The sequence below is a fragment of the Girardinichthys multiradiatus genome, chromosome 22 (genome assembly GCF_021462225.1).
Source record: "Girardinichthys multiradiatus isolate DD_20200921_A chromosome 22, DD_fGirMul_XY1, whole genome shotgun sequence".
Taxonomy (NCBI): Eukaryota; Metazoa; Chordata; class Actinopteri; order Cyprinodontiformes; family Goodeidae; genus Girardinichthys; species Girardinichthys multiradiatus.
Genome location: NC_061814.1, coordinates 40,121,249 through 40,144,907, shown reverse-complemented (window position 1 = coordinate 40,144,907; position 23,659 = coordinate 40,121,249). Strand labels below are relative to the sequence as shown.

The 23,659-nt window shown below is 39.1% G+C and overlaps 1 protein-coding gene across 1 annotated transcript in view; it reads left to right on the top strand.

The window, feature by feature from the left end:
• The first annotated feature begins 6,786 nt into the window (after positions 1-6,786).
• The window catches only part of dntt (deoxynucleotidyltransferase, terminal), a 118,898-nt gene continuing 102,025 nt past the window's right edge, over positions 6,787-23,659 (top strand). The window contains exons 1-3 of the mRNA XM_047352093.1: positions 6,787-7,080; positions 15,301-15,475; positions 20,426-20,527. Coding sequence (XP_047208049.1) covers positions 6,887-7,080; positions 15,301-15,475; positions 20,426-20,527 — 471 coding nt within the window. The 5' untranslated portion in view covers positions 6,787-6,886. The remainder of the gene's footprint in view (positions 7,081-15,300; positions 15,476-20,425; positions 20,528-23,659) is intronic.

Sequence of the window (23,659 nt, the reverse complement as noted above, 5' to 3'; positions counted from 1 at the left end):
AGATTTGACCAAAGTCTTACTCCTTGGAATAAAAATATAACAATAAAGCTGTAATTTATAGTACCAAACCCAAGCTATGAGAACATCAGATCTGGATGTTTTTGCAATTTCTGCACAATAATGAATGAGATTATTATATAAAGGGTCAGCATGTAGGTCAGAACCGCAGGGGGAGCAGAAAGAAGTAAAACAAAACACACACACACACACACACACACACACACACACACACACACACACACACACACACACACACACACACACACACACACACACACACACGCGCACACACACACACACACACCAGCTGCGCACGCACACACACAGCTGGAACACCAAATTACAGTCAGAAATCAAAATGGGGCAGGGGAGAGATTAGGAAAAATGCTCTGAACAGGGTCGTGATCAAAACTGCTTGCTAGACCTTTTTGTCCCTTGCCGTTTCATTGTTGAATAGTGGAAAAAAAAACTAGTAATGCAAGCTGCAAGCTTTAAACTTGTCTGTGCGGTGTTGATGCAAGCACTTTCCCTTCATTTGCTGAAGGGTTTGGGTAAATATGCAAGTCAGACTTCATGGTATACACAGTTTCAAAGTCATTAGAAATGTTGACACAATTCAAAGTCCTTTAAATTAGATGCAAGAGAAATGATGAAGTAACTAGAGGTTTCTTTGGTTGCATGCAGCACTGGGGAAAGCGTTGCTGTAGTTTCCCCCCACCAAGATTGCCTCAATCTAAGTTAAAAGAGTGCCACACATTATTCTAATAATAAAGTTTTAGGGGCAGAAAAAAATTAAATCTGTAAACTAATCAAATTTAGCCTTTCGATAAATTAGATTACTATTGAAAAGTTTGTTTATTTCAGCAACTCTATTCACTAAGTGAAGCACATTATATAGATTAACTACACAGAAACCGATGTTTGTAAGCCTTTATTTCTGTTAAATATGACGATCTTCCTCTTACATTAAGGTGACATTGCATTGGTAATTGCCTCTTTTCAACAGGAATACGTCAGATGGATTAGTGGAAGCATATTTATGACAGAAAAAGGATTTAGAGAGCACATCAGCTACAAAGATCATAAATCTCATCAGGTGAGGGAATTTTGTTTCGTCAGGAAAAATTAGCTGTAGCAGCAGCATGTTTTTTCTCCATGTTTTGCCAAACGTTGGAATGCCGATGTTGTCTGAGTATTCAAACTTCTGTTCCAATCCATCACTTGTGTTGCATTAGCATGACATTACATTTTAGAGTGAAATGATGTGAGAAAACGAACTGTACACCGACTTATAGTCATGGGTGGTGTGACGGACTGTGTCTTTGAATTAACATTTTGATAGCTGTAATATTGTTGTATTGTTTGGATTACACACAGACTTGGCTCACAAGTGCTTTTAAATCCCTCCCATTGGTGCAGGTTGGTTAGGTCTGTAAGATAATGCACTTAGATAACCTTCCTCCTGTCACTGTTCTCCTCATTGAAAATGTTATATTTCTAATCTTCACTTTTGAGCTAAAAACTTAGCTATTACTAGTTTTGTTTAATTCGGACATTGTGTCCTGCACCAAAGGAAGAGTTTGGTGTTCTCAACATAACATCATTACTCTTCGGCAACCTCAGCCAGTGTTTTTAGCTGCCTTGCGCTTGCTTTTTTTTTTACATTATTTTTATTAATGTCGGACATAGAAATAAATATAACTATAGTGAGCTACAAGCCTGGACATGACAGGTAGTAGCTCAAAAGCATTTATAGTTTTCCGTCACCTAATCACCTTAAATGTCTTGTGACATAACTTTTAAAGGTTTATTTAAAAGGTATGTTTAACAGCACTACTTGTCAACATCATTGTGTAAATGTAATTGACCTACTTTTCACAAGATTTACCTGTTATAGCTCAAATAACCACATTTACATGTCCGTACAATAGTGTGAGGAGCCAAATCAGGTTGAATTTAACGTCAGCTTCTCAAAGTCTGCCTAAGGTTCGTTGAATATGTGGTTTTGTTTTACTTCATGTCCCCATGTGGGGAGAGCATTTCCAGTTTTCTTTGTCAGATCCTCACCTTGTCTCTTTCTTGACAAGTGACTGTTTTGTTCATGTCAGCCTAATGTGTGAGTTGTCTCTCTTCTTGAACTTCCTGTTGAGTTGAAATGTTTTTTAATAATGATATAAAAACATGAAAACTTACAAGGATCAGGCAGGTAACATAACTTGGATAGGAAATAAATGAAAGGCATAAATGGGTAGCAAGCAGGATATTTAACAGGAGGAACCGGTGGAAAACAATGATAATCTGAGAGTATAAATACTGAGATTGGTTGGAGAATGGAGCAATGAACCAGGGGAACTAATCAGGAGGAATATGAGGCAACTGGTGATGCTGAACTAATGGAGGGAGGCTGATTAACACAGATGAGCAAGAAATAAAACAACTCAATATACAGGAATATAAGTAGTAAACAAGGAGCTAAAGAACATAAACAGGGAGGAACTAGATCAATAAGGAAATACAAACTAAAACATGAAACTCAGGAATTCCTGAATGTAATCTAAACACAAGAATGAAATCTAATAAACCTGAATGAACTCAAACAAATCAAGAGAGAACATAGCAGCGCAGAAAAAGCACATAACTCTTCAAAGCTGGAAAGACAAAAGAACATGATATTGAGGCAAGGTAGATATGTATTGATTTTCATAGGTCTGGGAATTGAAACAGAAAGTAGTTACTCGGCACTGGATAAACGTTTTTACACAACTGGAACTGTGATAAAATGGAGGTGGACCCAAGTTTATCTTGCCAATCTGCACAGAGCCGTAAAACTCCTTAGGGTCACCAAGGCCTTATAACAACCATTATACCCAATCTAAATGCCAACAGGTTGTTTCAGAATCAGAATCAGCTTTATTCGCTAGCAAGATATCTGAGTTCAGTTCACGTTGCTCAATGAAAATTTTTTAAAAATGCATATATAAAAAGGGAAATATAAACAAAAGCATTTTTTTGGTATATATGTACATATACAGTGTCTTTACAAAATAAAAGGCCATGGTTGAATTGGTGCAAATATGATTGGTATCAATCTGTTAAGTGTTCACCAGAGAAACAGCCTGGGGGGAAGAAACTGTGTCTATGGCAGCTGATTTTTACAAATAGCGCTCTGTAGCGCTGACCTGAAGTTTAAACAGTTTGTGACCAGGATGTGTGGGGTCTGCAGAGATGTTAGCTGCCCTTTATCTGAACCTAGACTTGTACAAGTCCTGCATGGTGAGAAGGTCAGCCTGATGATCCTCTTTGCAGACCAAACTGTTCATTGTAGTCTGGACCTGTCCTGTTTTGAATCAAACTGCACAGTGATGGACGAACACAGGACAGACAGAACAATGGCTGTGTAGGAAATGACCAGCGGCTCCTATGGAAAGTTGTACTTCTTCAGCTGCGGCAGGAAGTACAGTCTCTGCTGGGCCTTTTTCTGAACAGCATCTAGGTGTGAGGACAACCTCAGGTCCCGACAAAGGACGGTTCCTTGGAACCAGAAGTGATCCACAGTGCTGCTGAGGATGGGGAGGGAGTATGAGGTGTGTTCTCCAGATGCCCACTGTGATCTCCACAGTCTTGAGTGGGTTAGGCCCCCCTTGGTTCTGACTGCAGAACCACCTGGAAGGTATGGCAAAAAAAATGTCTGTTCTACCATAAAAAGTGGTCAGATGAGATGAAAACTGAACTTTTAGGTAATAAACACTCCAGCCGGGGTTTGTGTGAAGCAATAAATGGAAAAAACCTAATGTTCACTGTTAGGTAAAGTGGGGCATCTGTGATGCTGTGGGCCTGGTGTATTTCTGAAGGCCATGACAACCTTGTTAGTGCATGACAATATGAACTCTGGTTTTATATAAAAATCAGGTGGCCTTTGCCCTAAAACTGAAGGATAATAAAACAGAGAGAGAACCCATGGCTCTGAATTATGCAGAGAGATTGTGCCAAGAGGAATGAAGATCTCTCTATATGCATGCTCCAACATTGTGTTATAGGATCAGACTATTACCAAAGAGAAACTCTAAACTCAGTATTTAACACCCTGCAGGCTATTAGCACTGAGCAGGTGCAAACATCAGGTAAGAACTATGTCAAGAACCTTTGCAGAGATAGCTGCAGTCTTTGTAGGCACTATTTGTCTGAAAGATTGCAGAATTGTCTTGGTTTCATTTTGGATAGGGGCCAGCACCCTCATCTACTGCTGACTGATTGGAGGGGTAAACAGTCCACCAATTAGTCGTGTCTGTCCTCTGACATCCATTAACCCCCGGCACTCTGCACTAATGAGAGTCGTGTAATAATTCCTGTCAGAGGAAAGCAAGGTGTGCTTATTAGGGTGAGGAACAGAACAAGGCCACCCTAATTGGATGAAGAATCAAGGTCTGTAAAGGTTTTATTCTGTGCCAAAAAAAACAACTAATTTTCACATGTGCATCTGAAGCAGAAGCATCTTGCACATAATTACAGCTGAAACACATCAAGACCTTCTGCTTTGTATTGTTATTCTCAGTAGCAAAATGTCTCTTGTTGTAATTACCTCTTTGGAAATTAAACTGATCAATGGGTCTTGCATCGCAAATCTTTTTTCAGTCCGTGTTCCTGACCACAGCGCTTACAGTCACATTCCCGCTGGTAAATGCTACTAATCATCAACAGCTTGCACACGCAGTACCTGTGAGTGTGAAAAGGCTGTGTGTGAGTGGTGGGCCCCTCTGGGGAAACGCACACAAAGACTGTCATCTTAGGCAGAGAGCTAATTAAAGCCGGACAGCAGATGGCACAGACTTGGTCCGGACATAATGAGATGGTGAGTGGCGGGACGAACCGGACATGGCAGGACAGCTGTGATGGGGTTCGTAAGGTGACCGGAATTCAGTCGTCTCCCTGGGGGGACGTTTGCTTCTGCCAACAGATGTTTTACAACTCCATGAAAACTTCTAAGCAGTTTTATAGCCTCTGGATCAGACAACAAATTTCTTCTGTTTTTGCTTTTTTGTCACATTTAAATGTTTGAAATAAAAATACCCTAAGTAAATACAAAATGCAGTTTTTGAATGGTAATTGCATTTATTTTGGTAAAAAACACAAAAACTAACCTGCTTTTGTGTGAAAAACTGTATTTGTTTTAATTCAGCTATATTAGAGGGTTTCTGAGCTTGAGCGAGGTTCCACCACAGCCTCACTAAGCCATAATTAAATACCCTAATTTTTCTCTTTTTAGACATTCAGAGATATACATTTAAATTTGCTTTATCAACCAGCTGCATAACCCAAGTGTGCTTCAATTTAAAGTAATTTGTGGTTGCAATTTCCGTTCAGGAATTTATTGTGCAAGGCAGAATTCATGGTTCAGTTACAACGAGTCCTCCAGGTCCTCAAGAAGCAAAGCAGCCCTAGAGCATTACAGAAACAACACCATGTTTGACTATATGGTCTTTCTGACCTGCTGTTAGTTCTATGTCAGATGTAACTGGATGCTTACCTTTCAAAAGTCCCACTTTTTTTCTTGTCAGCCCACAGAATATTAACCATAAATTTTTGGGAATCATCAAAAATATGTTTTGAGATATGTGAGACAAGCCTGTGTTTTCCTTTTGGCCAGCGTGGGTTTTGACTTGATAACTCTCTCATGGAGGCCATTTTTTCTCAGTCTCTTCCTTTTTGTATTGAATAATGAACACTGACTTTAATTGAGGCAGGTCGCAAGTTTTAGAAAATGTTCTCTGTTCTTTTGTGACCTCCTGGATGAGTAAATCATGCACTCTTGGATTAAGTTTGGTGAGCCAGACACTCTAGGAAGGTTCACCACTGTTTCAATGATTCTCCATTTGCCATAAAGGTCTCTTATTGTGATTCGCTAGGGTCCCAAAGCCTTAGAAATAGCTCTGTAAACCTTTCAAAAAGGATTGATGTCAGGGATTCTGTTGCATGATGTTGTGCGTTTACTTCACGTTGTCAGACTGGCTCTGTTAAAGTGATTTCTTGATTCAGTAGGTGTGGCAGTAATCAGTCCTTTTTGCGTCAAAAACATGCAAAACATTGCAGCTAATTAATATAAATACAATTATCCGTCCATCTATACCCTCTTCCTCCATACAGGGTCATGGGGGAGCTGGTGCAACACAGAGACACACAGAACAAACCACATACACACCCATTCATATCTAAAGGCAATTTAGAGAAACCAATTACCCTAAGAGTCATGTTTTTGGACTGTGAGAGGAAGCTGGAGTACCCAGAGAGAATCCACACATGCATGAGCAGAAAGACCCTATGGCTGGGACTCAAACACAGGACCTTCTCGCTGCAAGGCAACAGTGCTACCAACTGTGCCACTGTGCATCCCTAAATAAATTCACCATTTTAAAAACAGCTTTTTATATTTGCCAAAGTTACCTTTGTCTTATTTTAAAATTTCGTTGATTATTTGAAACATTTAAGGTCTGACAAAATAGCAAAAACAATGGAATTCTTTTAGGGGGCAAATACTTTTTCATGGCACTGTACTTGCTACTTACAAGACAGCTTTCACTGGAAAAGTACAACTTTGTACCAACAGAATGTTTTTATGTTTTCTCCCCCTCTGGTATTATAATCAGTCAATCTTGGCAGGTGCTTTTTTTGGTAAACACCAAATCCTCAACACCTGTTGCCAGAACCCTTTTCAGTCTGGCTCTCAGCAGCTTTGTTTCAACTGAAACCATGTCCCAGAGAGCAACGAGTCATAAATAACCAACTGTGCCATGACCAAAGTGGGCGTTATTCCCCGACAGAAGCTGCACACAACAACAAAAAAAGATCACAACAGCGGGAATTCCCAGAGGTGCAGCTCTTCTCTAAAGATATGTTTTATGCTCCTGTTGCGCTCCGTCCGAAGAAAAGGTCGAAACCAGAGGAGGCTAGTTTTTCCAGGCATGAAGAGCCAAAGTTTCAGGATGTTCGAATATTCCTGGTAGAGAGGAAAATGGGCCATAGCAGGAGAAGCTTTCTGACCCAGCTGGCCAGGTCAAAGGGCTTTATTGTGGAAGACGTTCTCAGGTTGGAAAAAATATTTTGTTGTTCGATGACTGAGTTGTTGTTTGCTCCTAAAAGCCTTTCCTTAGTGTGGAGCTCAGACCAGCAGAGCAGTCTTCTCTTGTATATTTGGCACCTTAAAGAAAAGTTCTGATGGACTCCCATGCCCTTTACCGTAAGCCACGAAGATATGATTTAAAGGCCTCCTTCAGTCAGTCCGGCAGACAGGCTTATAAAGATACTGAATTACGGCTTATCTTTTGCTGCCTGTTTGTCACAGCTGTGGCTTTTGAGTCTTTTTATCTAATTAGCCAGTTAGCAGTGCCACTGATGCCTCATAAAGATCTAATTATGAAGGATTAAGGCCGGTATGATATTCCCACTGTATGGAAAACAATTATTCCTACTTCCGCTAAAATAAAATATTGACTTTTATGTTTATAATAATGTCATATAGAATTTATTTATTATTTTGATATTGATACATAGACTTCAGAAATTATTTAAACACCTGCTGAATTTAGTATTTATTTTAGGTGTTCGTTGCACAGTATATTTGACCTGTTTGTCATTCTGTGCTTAATGTTCAAAGGTCTGGAACAGCTAGTGATAAGCAAATCCATTTTTAATAAACTTGTGTAAAAGTCAATAGCAAAAGAAACTTTTGCTAACTTTTTTACAAACATGAAGTCTTACACTGACCCAACTTTTTTAACTGCATGTTTGCAAATATTTACAAAAATCCATTTAAGGTGTGCAGCTATTTTAGCCTTTATTATACTCACCACATCACATCATGAGCTCAGTCGCAAGCAGCAGACACATAAAGCTGACAAAAATGCCAAAAATAGTGAAGAAAATCTGCTTGTCTGTATCTAAAAACAGAAAAACTGGGTGGGGACAGAAAGGTCTTTATTCAGACTGGACGGACTCCTACATAGTCTTTGCTCTTGAGAGTGTTTAAACTTTGCAATGCACAGAGATGCAATGAAATTAGACACATTTACATTAAATCTCTGAGTTTCTAAAGAAAATACAGCCTCTGCTACCTACTTTGAACAGCTTTGATATTTGATTTTTCCCCCATTTCTGTCTTCATGTTTTGCTTTGAAAGCAACACTCTTCTTGTTTATTCGTGTTTTGCTTTGGCATAGAATGTGCACTGTTCCTAAAGCTTTTTTTCTGTAATTGTATCAAATCTATTATAAGAATTAAGAACTTTGCTCTTTTGTTAAACTCCTGGTCTATACAGCTGGAAAAAACTCTGCTCACTTTGAGAGTTTTTCTGGCATCTAATTAAAGGACTTTAAAAGATAAGAATAATATGATAAAAACAACTGTAGCTGGTTTGAAAGTGTAACTGGTAAAATTTTGATATATCTTCATAATGGCATCCACTATAACAGATTTCACCCTGAGCTATGGCTCTCAGTTCCATTGTTTTAATACGCTTAAAGAAAGAGATGAAATTGGCTTAACTTTCTGCAGATTGTTACAAGGTTTAAAGAGCTATTTCTAAGACAGAACAACAGAGGTAATAAAGCACAAAAAAACTTTTTTAATGACTTTGGTAACACTTTTTTATGCCAAGTCACACTTAAGAACAAAAGCTTTGTGTGTCTTCTCCATGGAGTGATGAATCCTCAGTTGTGTGGTAATTACAGAAGCAGCATGTCCTCTTCGTTTTTTCTGCCTGGGAATGAGAGTGTCTTTTCAATCACAGACTGTGAGCACAGCAGAAATCCTCTGCTTGACATCAGCCATATTTCAGAGTCAGTTTCTTTTGAGGCTGGTTGATACTCTGGATACAACCACCTCGCTTTTAAATATTGACCTTTTTGTTAAGTCCTGTAAAGCTGACACTTTAGGTTTTAGCTTCCACAGCTTTGCTTTCATTTAGAGGAAGGGAATAAAAAAAAATTAGAGAAAGTGGGGAGAAAAATGAATAAAATAGGCTCAATAAAAGGGTCCAGACACGTTTACAGTACTATATTAAATGTGCATGAGTGAGAAAGCGATCGTTTCAACACGTTTCTCTGTGTTCCTGCCAGCCGTACGCCAGCCCGGCCATGGCAACATTCCCAGAAACACAGCTTGAGCGTTCCTACGGTTACACTTGGCTTGATGCAATTGTTTGAAACCAACGACAGGAAGTGGAGCATGCCTGCCTCAAACTGACATTAATCCTGCAAGCTTACCAAACTGATATCAGCTGCAGTTTGATAGCAGCACCTCCCGTCTCTGATCTTGCACAAGTTATAGGCAGACAGGCTCGAGCAGAGCATATGGTCTGACAGTGAAATGTGCTCGCTCACACACCAGAAGCAGACACGCTCGTCTCCTCACTGATCTGCGTTTCAGGTCTGATGCACATAAACATTGGTCCAAATATCGACATGTTTTTCCTTGTTGACTGATGAGCTGTTTCAGAAATGGGAGTAACCCAAATGTTCACACATGCTGTTTTGGCACTATTGCTTTTTTGTAATAAAATAGAACAGTAAAAAACACACAAACAGCTTCCCCACTAATCTGACGTGATCAATTCTGAATTTATACTGTATGTTTACTCCCTAAAGAGCACATATCATCACATAAAGCATAAATAAATCACAATTGACAATTAGTTGATTTTCAGAAAGTAATTGTTTTTATATTTTTTGAGCTAAAATAACCTTTTGAGTCACGTCCACAAAAAAAAAAAAAAAAGGATGGCACGGCAATATATGGATGATGACCTTGGGTCCATAAACATACAGTCTTAAAGCCTGTTGCTCTCTGGCTGTAGACAGATTGTTTTCTTGGCAAAAAAAGACCTTTTTAACTGAAATATGTCAAACTGATGTCTCTTTACTGGAAAAAACAGGAAAATGATGTAGCAAGCAGTCAATCTCCAGCAAATTAGTTATCCCCATTGGAAATAGTTTTTGGCCTAGGATTATGAAACAACGGGAGTCTTGAATTTAAGGGAAGGAACAACCCAAAGCTGAGGGATGAGGACGCAACACAGTCCATGCCAAGGCAAAATTTACCATGGCTCCCCTTACAAGTTTAAACAATTCATACAGATTTTTGTTTTGTTTTTGTCTTATGCTTTTTTGGATATTTCTTGATTTTGGCCATGGCAAAAACTATCATGACCTACAAGCCTAAGCACAATTAAAAATTAAATTAAATTAACTCTACTAAAAGGTAATTGTGTTATTTCCACATTTCACTGCTACAAAAAAAATTAGTTGGTGTGATTTGTTTTATGTTGATAGGTAAATGTATCTTTTCTCTGGATGAGAATGTATATTTTTAGGTGACAGTTTTAGTTAGTTAGTGGTTCTACAATGACAATGTAGACATTATCTGTGGCCTCTCCTGCTCCACAAAACACAATTGATTAGGATAACTTTTGATGATGCATTAAAGATAATAGAAAACGTTTTATGGAGGACTCTGTAAACGACTGGTTCCACCTAATTTGAATGACAGATGCAGCTGGATCTTATCAGCATAACACTGGTAGGCCCAAACCTGAGAACAATGAGAATGCAAGGTCGAAAGAAATTACCTTTTGACTTGCAAAAAAATGAACACAGCTTGATAGCTGTGATGTAACAGTAATTCACTTACATTTCAGTTGAAACTGTAGATATTTATGTCTGTTGCAACGATAGTCTGATCAGAGACTTGCTTCTAGTAATTAAAATATTTATGAAACATATGAGTTGTGCTCATTGAAATTAGCTTTAGTTGTAACAGCTTCTACTGGCAAACCAGGTCGTTGTAAAATGTTTTTTTAATAACTCTTGAGTCAACTCAGAATCTAATCTAAGGAAACCTAAATTTGTCTCTTCAATAGAATATAGATTGTAGCTTTTACTACAACCCCACTTAGACTACTTCAATATGCAAACAGCCTGCCTGCTGTGGCTTAACTGCTCTTAAGTGGAGCCTTTTTAGCCAGACTCCAACCAGCTACTTCCTATGGTTGTTTGTGTTTTACGTGACATTTCCTTCAGTTAGGCATCAAAGCAAGTCTTAGGGAGTTGATTAAATAATACCTCAATACAATTACAGTTACATATTGATTTCTTAGTAATGATACAATTTTAACAATGAATTTGAACAATGAATTTGAGAAGATGCTGTAAACGGGGAAACGAGTGAAAAGCCTAAATGGGGTAAAATTTCCAGTTTAGAATGTGACACAGTGGAAGTCAACATGTTAAATCAGAACAAATCCGAGATTTACCATTTAGATTGAGAAGGATACGTTAAAAGTTATGCCAAGATCTTTAACAAAAGATCTAGCAAATGTGGCAAAATGAGTTTTATCACAGTAGGCAAAAATCTGCTGGGGGCCACAGTAAGGACTTCAGTTTAATATTTGTCAAACTGATTAATGTTCTTAGCCATCCTACCTCTAATAGAGTCAAAGTATCTGTACCAACATTTGTTGCTTTTAAACATCAGGTGGGTTAAAAGTGATGTAAACTAATATCATCTGCAAAGCAGTAATAATAAATGTCTTTGAACATACTGTGCTTAAGAGGAAGGAAATATAATAGAACTATTAAGGGCCCAAAAACAGGATCTTGTGGCATACTGTAGGCAAGAGAAGTGGAGGGAGACCTAAACATAGAAGAAGCTGCAGAAAAGGATTGCTAAGACAAATATGAAGAAAACCGCTCCAAGGCAGACCTGGGTACATCCACCTGGCATCTTATCTATCAAGCATAATGTACCTATTCGGCTTGACTCGACTCGACGCTGCTCTACTCTACACGGTTCGGGTCGTTCTCCACTACATTTGCGCACCATCTCGATGTGTGTCATAGCAAGGAGACCCCAGAGACCAAAAACTAACATGACGTGATTTGTTTGCGACACAAGCACATTGGAACAATGGAAGACATGGAAGCAATGGTAAACCTGCCACTCAGTCTATGGCTTTTTGTCAGACTCAAAGTAAAAAAAAAAAAGCAGTGGGTGGCAAGACGAAACACTCTGAATAAGTAGAGGAGAGTGTGGGAATAGAGCGGTATCAGACCGAAGGGTACTAGCTAGATGTTTGAGGGTAAGCTAATTGTACCCACTGCCAGCTTGCTACAGTGGTCATATACACAATAAGCCCAGTGTTCAATAAGTTAATGGCTGAAGATTTTTGTTATTGTAAATATATGCTGTGTGTGTCAGACGGCTGTCCTGGTGTAAATGTATCACCACAGTCATTCGGTCTGGGCCATCACTCGAGCCTCCCAGTGGTGGGATGTTATTGTTCCTGGTTTCACAAACGTGCAGTGGTTGCAGAGCTTCAGGATGTCTGAACAAATGTTCAGCTTCCTGTGCAACAAACTGCATCCAACTCTGGAGCAACAAGATGCAACTTTCAGTATTGCACATGTTTTTATACACAACTCACATCTCAGCTGTGTGCAGCAGTTTTGTTCTGCTGCAAAAATAAAATATTCTTGTTGCCCTTCTAGCCCTGAACCCAAAACATGTATCACAGTTTGATAAATCACTTTTGATTTAGTATGATTTGGTCAACAGAATTATAACCCATGAAGTAGTTGGTTAAAACTAATTTAATTCCATTAAACTCTAGCTCAGGATCAGAAAATACAGATACCAATATGGCACAGAATTAATTTATATAAAAGTGCTGTCACTAAAGAGTACGGTTCTTCTGCACTGGCACATCTGAGAATAGCATCATTTGTGTGATGACTCCACCCAGTAAAAAAAATACCTTATTTACCTATTCCTAAAAATAAGCAATCAAGGCACAAAAATGTAAACGATAAATGCTCGGGTTGTACTATTGACTCCAGTGTATGCACAGATAAAATAAACATTTGTCACAACGTTTTAATTACTGACAGCAGAAAAATATAAACTTTTTACAATAAGCAAAGGAAGACACCCTCTCCTTCAACAGATTAGGGTGCAGAAGCATGGAAGCTTGGAGGGTCCAAATTAAGACAGGTGGAAGAATACCCTTTGCATGTGGATGAGAGAGAGTGTGGTACAAAAAAAACAGACACACAACTTAAGCATACGTATAACACATAACTGCTACATGAGACAGTGAGCAAAAAAATACAAGCAGAGCACATTGATGCTAACTAGATATTTTATTTATTGTCTTCATGAAGGAGATAAGGGCATTACTTTCAGAACATAGTAAGCTTGCCACCGATGGGTTGACTAGCGAGAGATGCTTAAAGTCACAAAACACAATTATTCATCAGCAATGCAGTGGCTGAGTTGAGGCCACTCTTCTTCCCATTGCTCAACAGTAGTTGCCCATAAATATGTTCACTTGGTTGAACCACTTCCAATTTTATCGAAGTAGAAAAAGTTCGAAGCAAAGAAAGGCTTCTGACATCGAATTTTCAGCCTGACGTGGCTCGTTTGCAACCTCAGCCAAGGAGGGGCTGGTACCAAGTAACCAAGTTACTAATAGACTAAACACTAAAAACTCACTTATTGGGTAGGGGCGGCATCGCTAGTCACAACATATTTCAAGAATTGATATTTTCAACTGTTAAGTCGCTTTATGTTGGGCTTCTTGTGTATAAGAGCATTATTATAGCAAGCTAGCATTAGGTAGTGTTAGCTTATTCTCACACATCCTCTAGTTAGTATCCTTCCCATGTTCATGCTTGCTTCTGCTATCTTCTGCCTGCTGTGAGTTTTCATTTTTTTGTTATTTATTAAACTTTTTTTACTCACCAAGCTGCTGCCTGCCTGTCTGCATTTTGGGTCCATTTCTACAGCCATTCTTTGACACAATCTGTGGTAAACAGACTCGACCCACCCCGACTAGAATAGATTAGGTACTAATGGAAAAGGGATATATGAATAGCTGTTTCAGTTAAACAAGTATACTAGCCATTTTGAAAATCATCAAAAATGATGAATTGATTCAGAACATCTGCAAGCTGCCAAGCCAGAACCATTTCGGAAATCTTAGCAATGAACAGCAATGTTGAGATTTGTCTGATTTTAGTTAGCACAGGGACTCAAAGACATCTTTAAACAAATATGCAGGTAATATGGCAAGAGAACAAGAGCATACTTTCAATTAATTTGACTACCTCGGCAAAAACTGTTAACTTTAAAAAAAGGTGGACTGGTGTGTTGAGCAGATAGAATATTAGCTTTGCTAGCGATTTGGGCAATGGAGGCACAGCCTAAGCTTTACTGAGTCTTTCTATTTATTCACTGGGGCAAAAACAAGAGGAAGAGAAGGCACATGCTTGGGGTAACTATGCACGGTTGAACGCCTTGATTAGGTTCAACTCTTCAAAAATATCAGAATCAGGCAGCAGGAAAGAAGAAAATCAAATAAAGTTTCTCTTGAGATGAAGAGGGCACCGGTTGAATAACCTCAGAATCAAAGTATGAAGGGAGCCATTCATTCTCCATGGTGATTGTTGTTCGTCCAGTTCTGATCCCCCAAACAAAGCATGAATGTGATGCAGAGACCTGAACTGCATTTAAAAAGCTTGAAAGTGCATTCAGTCACTCTGCTGAGATCAAGAAGGGAAAGCGCTTGGTGTTAAGTTGAGCATTGAGGAATCACAAAAACCTTTTAGAAAATATCATTACATACTTAAAGAAAGTCATGGTCCAAATCAGAACCAAACGTTTTTACTTCATTTAAGCTGATTGTTTTTATTACTGGTTCTAGAAGATCGAATAAATGGGTTAATCAGTCAAAAATATCAGATTTTTAAAACAAAACAAAAAAACATGGATACCTGACAAAAGTAACTAGTTTCAACCTATATTTTGGAACATTTCATAAACTTTTAAAGCAAATTTTCCTTGTTGTCTCAAATTGAAAATGGTTGATAAAGTTTTTTTGGAACGACTGAAAATAGATTTTCAATTTGAACGTGAATTTGGGCGCTGTGCTATTATTTGGAATCCCAGACTGGTAGTTAAGGTATGGGGTGTCAAAACACAATATGAGATTATATGCCACATTAATTAACAGTAAAACAATTCGTGCACTACATATTTACCTGTGATTTGGAGCATGTTTTAATAGTTTGCCTTTCTTGGTAAATTCCAACTAGCAACTAGCCCTTCTGCTGTTTTAATTTTGAAAAGGCATTGTGTAGAATTGTTTTCTGTTCTTCAGTGTGTTCACAGGCTAAACCTAAATTCCTAGAATCTGAAATAAAATGTAAAAACTTGGAGAAGCGAACCATGACAGAATTTGTTCTCTTTTCTTCACAGTGACACAGTCACTCATGTGGTGTCAGAGGACAGCCAGTCGTCTTCCCTCTGGGCATGGCTTAAGGGTTGCTCTTTGTCGGATCTTTCCACAGTAAATGTGTTGAACATCAGCTGGTTCACGGACAGCATGAGAGAAGGAAGACCTGTTCCTGTACAGACCAAACACCTCATTCAGGTTTGTATGGGTCAGTTTTATCAAATTGGTAAATTAAAAACTTGTAGACATTTGTTTATGTAAGCCACTACATTTTAATTAAATTAAATTCAGTTTATTTATATAGCGCCAATTCACAACACATGTTGTCTCAAGGCTCTTCACAAAAGTCAGGTACATAGATTCCAATTAATCCTAAGCATTGAACAGTGCAGTCAGATTTTAGTCATTGTCGTGTTGAATGGTCCAGTTAAAGCTTTTCTTTAGCTGTCAAAAAGAAAGGGCCTCACATTTGACATACCAGTAGTTTAGTATACAAAGTTCATAGCTAAATTAATGACTGGTAGGAGTCCAACAAACACATTTTACTGAACACAGAGCTTTGCAGTTTGGCCAAACATCTTTACCTTGGCCTTGTTAACCCCTAAACTCTGCAAGTCTGACATGTAGTGTACATACGTCTGCAATATATCTGAGCATTGCTGAATCTAACCTCAGGGTGAACTTGTAACATTCAATGTTGTGGAAGATGTTTAGCTTCCTTGAATATATTTCTCTTTGAAGAAACTATCTTACACAGCCAAACACAATCTTTCATAATCTTTTCACAGTGTTGTTCCTACATAAATTTGATTGGCAGCTCCTGGTAGCCTATGCTCTTAATTAGAGACTTCTGCAGTGAGGCTTGTCAATAGAAATAGACATTATGTTGTCTGATATTTTGTAAGCTGACCTTAGACTTTGTAACTGGTTACTTTTAACTGACTTATTACAAATAAAGTAAGCTTGGATGTGATTTGACATTTTAAGTTAATAATACACTGTCAAAAACACAGTGATACTGAACAACTGACACATACAGAAAGTTGAAATTGTCTTGGACAAAGGGGCAGCAGCACTAACTCATAACTTATTTTTTCTCATAATTTTACAGCCCTAAACTCATAATAAATTCAGATTTCTTATATATAATTTGGTCACGATGCTCCTCTTTAATAAAATCAGGATATTGTCTGAGCTGATGAAATGGTCAGAGGGGAGAGTTCTGGCTGCAGCTATTCTGTGAGTCTCTGCAAAATCTTCCACTTATAAACAACTCCAAAAAACAAAAGAATCAGGCTGCCAAATTCCCCTTAGTGTGACCAGATGGTTTCATGGGTTTGGATCTTGAGCCTTCCATTAATATCTGTAAGCATAAAGCAAAGTCAAACTCGCCATAGTCAAGTTTAAAGTGAGGGAAGATGCATTGGAGTAAATGACCAATATACGACCTCACAAAGGTAAACTGTGTCTCAAGCACACAGACACTGAGCAGGCACTTAGGGTATGCCTTGAGGACAAATGGAAAGATGCTGCAGCTGTTTCTCAGTAAAACGTTTGCGCCTAAAAGTACTGTATAAATCGTTCTTTCAGTTACATCAAAGTGGGCTTTCTCTCCCTACTTAGCATCATTCAGTTAAAAGTTCTCAAAAATAGCAGCTTCACACATAGGAAGTCCTGGCTCAGTGCTTCTGAGTTCATCTGTGTCTTTTTCTAGAATAAAGCAATTAGAAAACTTGCTATTAAAGGCATTTTCGTGTTCCTATTCTTTCCCATAGAAAGTACTTCTGGCTCATGGCTTCTTCTAGGTTTAAGATGTGTCTCTTTCCTGGACAGAGCCGTTCATGGAGCTGTTGCTTCCAATAACGCTTTGGCACGTGCGCTGGGGCTTCAGGGTTGCGCATGCGTTGCTTTCTTAGATGTAACCATTAACAGAGCTATTGCTGACACTTCCTCTGTGTACTCTTTTTTTTTCTAACTTTCACACAGAATTTACTCCTACCCCTCTGCCTCTATGCGTTTTCGTTTAGCTGTGTCACTTTCCTGGGCAGAGGCTTTGCAGCAGCTATTGCTGCTATTACCTATGTAATCTTTGTTTTCCTCCCTTGCAAGTCACTCGCAGCAGATGATTGATCATATTCTGACCCTGGTTCTGGCTGAAGCGTTATACTTGATAAAAAGAAATCATTAATCTCCACTGTTGCCAGATGTTTACTATTGTTGCAGCTGACTGGACTTCCTTAGATTCCTAACCTTTTACTACATGGCATGACCTGAAATGTATTGTGTAATAATCTGGATCAAATTGGATTGTGTATAATTACATCTCAATTTAACTGTATGATTAGATTTTATTCAAATTAACTGGACTGATTTAAACTAAATCTGGTCTGAATTTGATTCCGTGTAACTGGAGTTGAATTGTACCAGTTTGTCTTGTAAACTGTCTTTAGACTGTTTTTCTGTTTAACAAGCAGTGCAAAGATAAAAACACACAAAAAAGTTGCCTGCCTATGCTGCTGCTGTGTACTTAGGTTTATTGCCTCTCATGATAGTGTGTAGATGCTGTATTTTAAACCCAGGGAAACTTGTGGTATTAAACCTACTGAAATGGGATATTTTATTTTCTGGTTTGCAGAGTGGCTGTAAAGCCTCTTTAAGTGGAAAATGTGGTAAGAATTCCTCACTTGAAAATAATGAAAATGTAAATGGCTTCTAGAAATTCAGAGCTTGTGAGGATGTATGTGCTTTGGGAGACAGGTGGGCCCGGTGTCTCAGGAGGAAGTGCATAGGTGCAGGGCCATAACACTTCCCAGAAGAAGTGGAATCTGGAAGATCCTTGGCCTGTTCGCTGCCCTAAGAAGATTTTATTAACCCACTCCTTGGCTTGTGTGACAGGCATTAATGTGGAGGGAGCTACAACCCTGGATTGTCTCGACAGTTTCAATGTTAATACAAGACTGTGTGAGATGTAGCCAAGCTTATGGTGCCCTTTCATCTCAGCATATGGTGTGTGTGTGTGTGTGGAGAAACGAAGCCCCAGCGTGCACACTGCACACATTGGTTTAGTAACATCTAAGTCACAGAGCAAAGGTGGAGAGGACACTGGAGAGAAGCCCAGGAGAGGATGTGTTACCTCTGAGCTTTAACTTCCTATCTCTTGTATAATATGCCTGCATAATAACTGAGCCCAGATGGGGAAACCAACCTCGCATGCTGATGCATGGAGGCTTTTCTCCATGGACCCACAATGACACATTGGATTAAACAAAGTGCGGTTAAGATAGAATAGCAAAGGTGAATCCCTTCTTGTTGTGTTGTAAGGAAAAACAGATAGGAAATGTTGAAGGCAGTATTACTTTTGGCTGCCAGACAAATTGTGGCATGAAATAAATTCAAAGCTGATTTTTTCAGGTGGGAAACAAGAAAGGATCCTGGAGGAGAATAAATGCTGAACATTTCTGAATCCCACCCAGCAGTGTGAGAAATATGTTAAATCCTTTTAACATATATTAAGGACAATGTTTTCCTCCCGCAGTATCAATCCCTGCATAGTGACTGTCTTTCCAAGAGTAAAAACATACTGATACCTTGAACGGTTTCTGGTTATAACCACAAACTTATTTTACTGGGATTTAACATGATAAACCAAAGCAAAATAGCACATAAATGGGAAGTGGAAGAAGAAAAATACATACTTTTACTTTTACAAATATAAGTCATTTCAGGTCTGCCATCAATTAGATTCAGATGTATATCTAAGCCATTTACATTGGACATGCTGTGATCTGAAGCATTCCACTGCAGCTTTGGCTTTATGTTTTAGGTGGACCTTCATGCCAGTCTCAAGTATCTGAAGGGCAGTCTCTATTTCCTCCAGGATCACCCTGTGTTTAACTCTCTCTTCCCATCAACTCTGACAGCTTCCCTGTGCATGCAGATTAAAACCATCCCCACACTGTGATGCTAACACCACTATGTGTCACTGATAGGATGGTGGCTTTTAGCATGTAGGTCATAATTTTTGTCTCATCTGTCCAGAGTACCTTCTTCCACATATTAACTGTGTCCCCAACGAGGCTTATGGCTATCTGCAGATGGAATTCATTGTGGATTCCTTGCAACATTTTGTCAATCTTGCCCCTTCTCCATTAAAGCCTGATTTGTGGAGCGAACAACTTATAGTTGTCCTGTCAACAGTTTCTCTGACCAAAGTTGTGGATCTCTGCAGCTCCTCCAGAGTTACTATGGGTCATTTGGCTGCATTTCTGACTAATGCTGTCTTGCCCAGCCTGTTTAGGTGGATGACAATGTATTGTGGGTTGGACAATGTAGAAAACTCTTTCTATTCATAGATAGTGGATTGAACAGTGCTCTGTGATTTGTTTAAGCTTTGGTTATTGGTTAATAACCATGATTTATACAGGTGGACTTTATTTGTTAGTCACATGATTTTTTAAGGCAATTTGGTTGATTCAATTTAAGGGGAAACGAGTAAAAGAGGATGAATACTTTGTATGCTGCACATCTTTGAATTTTATTTAAAATACTTGTGTCCTTTGCCATCAGCTTCACAATCATTGCCCTACTTAATTATATGTTTACCACATATAATTAAAATAAAATATATTGAATTTGTGGTTAAAATTTAACAAAATGTGAAACAGTGGAATGAATACTTTCCAAAAACATCCTCTCCACCCACATCAACGGATAATTGTTAAATAATGGCATGTTACATTTTATGATGTGTAATTGTTGCCACGCATATTAAAAATTACTTTGGTAATCCTCTTGCAGCTTATATTACAAACGTAGAACATTTTATTTGTCGAATGAAAAGGCAATTTACAGGAGGAAAATTGGATGATGACATGCAGATTTGCAATGCCACGGGTTAGGTAGTGTAATGGATTTGGATGCCACCAGACTGTGAGATGAGTGTCATTAGCCTGTTGCCCTGGAGACACATAAAAATAACTTCTCCAAGGCAAATGGCTGCATTTTGATGTAATTGAATTTGAACTCTTGACTATGTGCTCATCAGGAAATGGCCTTACACACATTTACACATTTAGACCATCAGCAGTTTGGACTCAGAGGAAAATATGACCATGAGTTTGTGAGTCTCTGGTAATTTTTTGTACACAGGAGATCCTGCCAGAAACTCCTAAGCCTGCTCCTGTGAACAAGGTTTCTCAATACGCCTGCCAGAGACGGACAACCACAGAAAACTACAACAGGATTTTCACAGTAAGACACACTTTGAATACACTGACGTTCAGCCACCAGAGGCTGACGGTCTTACTTTGTAATGTAAAACACTCCCCTAATCTGTTCTGCTCTAATTGGATAGCTGGCTTCCTTCACTCACCAGCACTCCAACACAAAGAAACAATAACCTTTGAATGAACAGCATCTGCATCCAATAAACACTGGAAGCAGAACAGATGACATGCTTGTGATCCCTGCCACAGGGGGGCAGACTTGGACATGCCCTGAAGTTCCGCGGCCATAGCCATCTCCCATCTTGTCAACGGGTGCGGCACTCCTCATCAGCAACAACAGATCTGTCTCTCTGCCATCTATGGGTGGGGGATTAAAATGCTAGGAAGGAGAAAATTGACACCAAAAGAAGAGGTTATTCAGGTTTACTAACTCAAGTATTGATATGCAGGAAAAGAACAGGGGCAGATGTTGCATTCACAATGAGCAGCTGCAGGTGGTGAGTGAAAAATTAGTAGAGAAAAAAAGAAATAAGCTGGTGTCAGCATGTGGTCAATGTAATTCTCTGATAAGGAATAATTGGCTGCGCATTTGCTGCTTCTTCTAGTTACATAAGGTTTAAAAGCTTTTTTTTCCACTTTGCTTAAATAGAAAATGAAAAGTTATTTCCGTCTAAAAAATAACAAATCAGTTTAATAGTGTTCGGTCCCTCTTTTGTTGTCAAAACAGCCCTGACCTACTGAGGCAAGGACTGCAGTGGTTCAAATGCCCAAGATGTAGATTTAGTAAATTCTTAAAGTTCTGAAAGTTGTGAGGTTGGAGCTAAAGGGATCAGACTTGTTTTTCATGCACATCACACAGATGCTTAATTGGAGTAAGAGGTCAAGTCAACATCTCAAACTGGTTGTTGCGCTCCTCAAATCCTTCCTGAACACTTTTTCCCATGTGGTAGTACAGACTCTCCTGCTACGGAATATTGTCTCCATCAAAGGTTGTACATGGTCTGCACCAATTCTTTGGTAGGTGGTATATGTCAAAGGATCGCAAGACCCAAGGTTTCCCAGCGTAACACCGTTCAAAGTGTTACACTGTGGTGCCTTGTATTTCCCAGGTAAGCAACCGACACACGTGCAGCTATCCATGGTATATAACGACAGCAAGTTTCATCAGACCAAGAGACCTTCTTCCAGTACTCTATGGTCCAGTTCTGATGCTTGTGTAGCTATTTTTGGCCCTTTGGGCTGAATAAAGGGATCTACATTTACATGGACATAAGTAATCGGAATAAACGCCGATCGGACTAAAAATGTGTCATGTAAACATGTCAGTCGGAATATTCTGATTGGATTCGGCAGGGTTGGAATGAAATGGAAATCCGATTGAGAATGGTGGTTTATGCTGATTGACAATCCGATTGACATGCATGTAAATGCCTGACAGGATCAAGTTATTCTGAATGAGGCAAATTGACCTGAGTGCGCATGTGCACCTCATGTCAACGTCACGTATTTACGCCTTGAGTGGCTGGTTGCTCTGGATAGATGCTAACAGAATATTCCAATCAGCAAATTTAAATGACACATTTTTAGTCCAATCGACGATTTTATTCCGATTACTTATGTCCGTATAAACGGTAAAATCCGATTATTTTTTGTTTTTTAATCCGAATACATTTTAATCCGATCGTGAAATTTTGTGCATGTAAACGTAGCTGTGGGCACCTGGACTAGTCTGCGCCTACAGTGGGGAACTGATAACAGGATCATAGATGCATGTGGGGAGCTGGTTTGAGATGTTGAAGCTTTAAGAGTGCCTTTCTCTGGAACTAGAGCCCAAGCCCAACTCTGAAAAAATAGCCCCGCAATTGCCAAAACCAAGACTCCTCCAATGGATTGCCAGACAGAGAGGCATTATTCATCTCCCGAGAACATCTCCACATCTCTGGAGTGCAGTGGTGGTGTGCTTACACCAGTGTTTCTCAATCCTGCTCCTCAGGGCCCACAGATGCTTTGTGTTTCAGTTGTCTCTCTGCCCCAGCACACCTGATTCAAATGATTGTAGCAGGCCACCAAATGCTTCAGACCCATTCATTTAAGTCAGGTGTGTGGCAGAAGGGAAACAACTGAAACACGTGACACAGTGGGCCCTAAGAACCAGAGTTTAGAAAACTTGCTTTACACCTCTGCATCTCGTATTTTGCATCATACCTGGTGATGCAAGCCTTGTATGCTGCTGTCTAGCCATGCAAACCCATGCCACGAAGCTCTCCACGCACTGTTCTTGAGTTAATCTGGAGGCTACATGAACTTTGGGGTCTGTAGCTATCTGTCACTGTACATAGCCTATCAGTTTGTTTTTAAGTTGCTGTTGATCCTAATTGCCTTCACATTGCTGACTATGAAATATTTAGTAGCAAGGTAATTTTTATGAATGAACTTATTACACAGGTGGCATTCTGTAATGGTACCACCCTAAGTGGTACCCTAAGTGAAGGTTGAGAGTTTACTCCCAGCTTCCCCACCACATGTAGATGGGCCATTGGGCAACGGACCTAACCTGAGGTCACTATAAATCTGCACATCAATGTATTGATGTTGTTGCGACCACCTAAAGCAGTGCTGTGTAAAAGCACTTCGAGTAATCAGTTTAGGAAAAGGCTGAATAAGTTTAGTTAATTTACAGGACAAAATCCAAGGTAAAAAAGAAAATGAACTGGTTTACAAGTACAGCGACAATAATTGGTTCTATATTCTATATTTTTTGTCACTTGTTTCAGAAAATAATACTCAAATATCAGAGAAATTCATTACACATAGAGTAAAATATTTCAAGCTTTTTAATTTTTATTTTGATGATTATTGCTTACAGGTAATATGAGTAATAAGTGTCCAAGAAAATTTGAATATTACATAAGATGAATAGAGAAAGGATATTTTTAACAGGAATGTCAGGGTTGTAAACATATGTTTATTTCTACGCACTCTACTTGGTCAGGGCTCCTTTTGCATGAATTACTGCACCAGTGCGGCATGGCGTGTTGGCGATCAGCCTGTGGTTCTGCCGAGGTGTTATGGAAGCCCAGATTGCTTTGATAGCGACTTTCAGGTCATCTGCATTGTTGGTTCAGATACTTTTTCATTCATCCTCTGCAATTTTCAA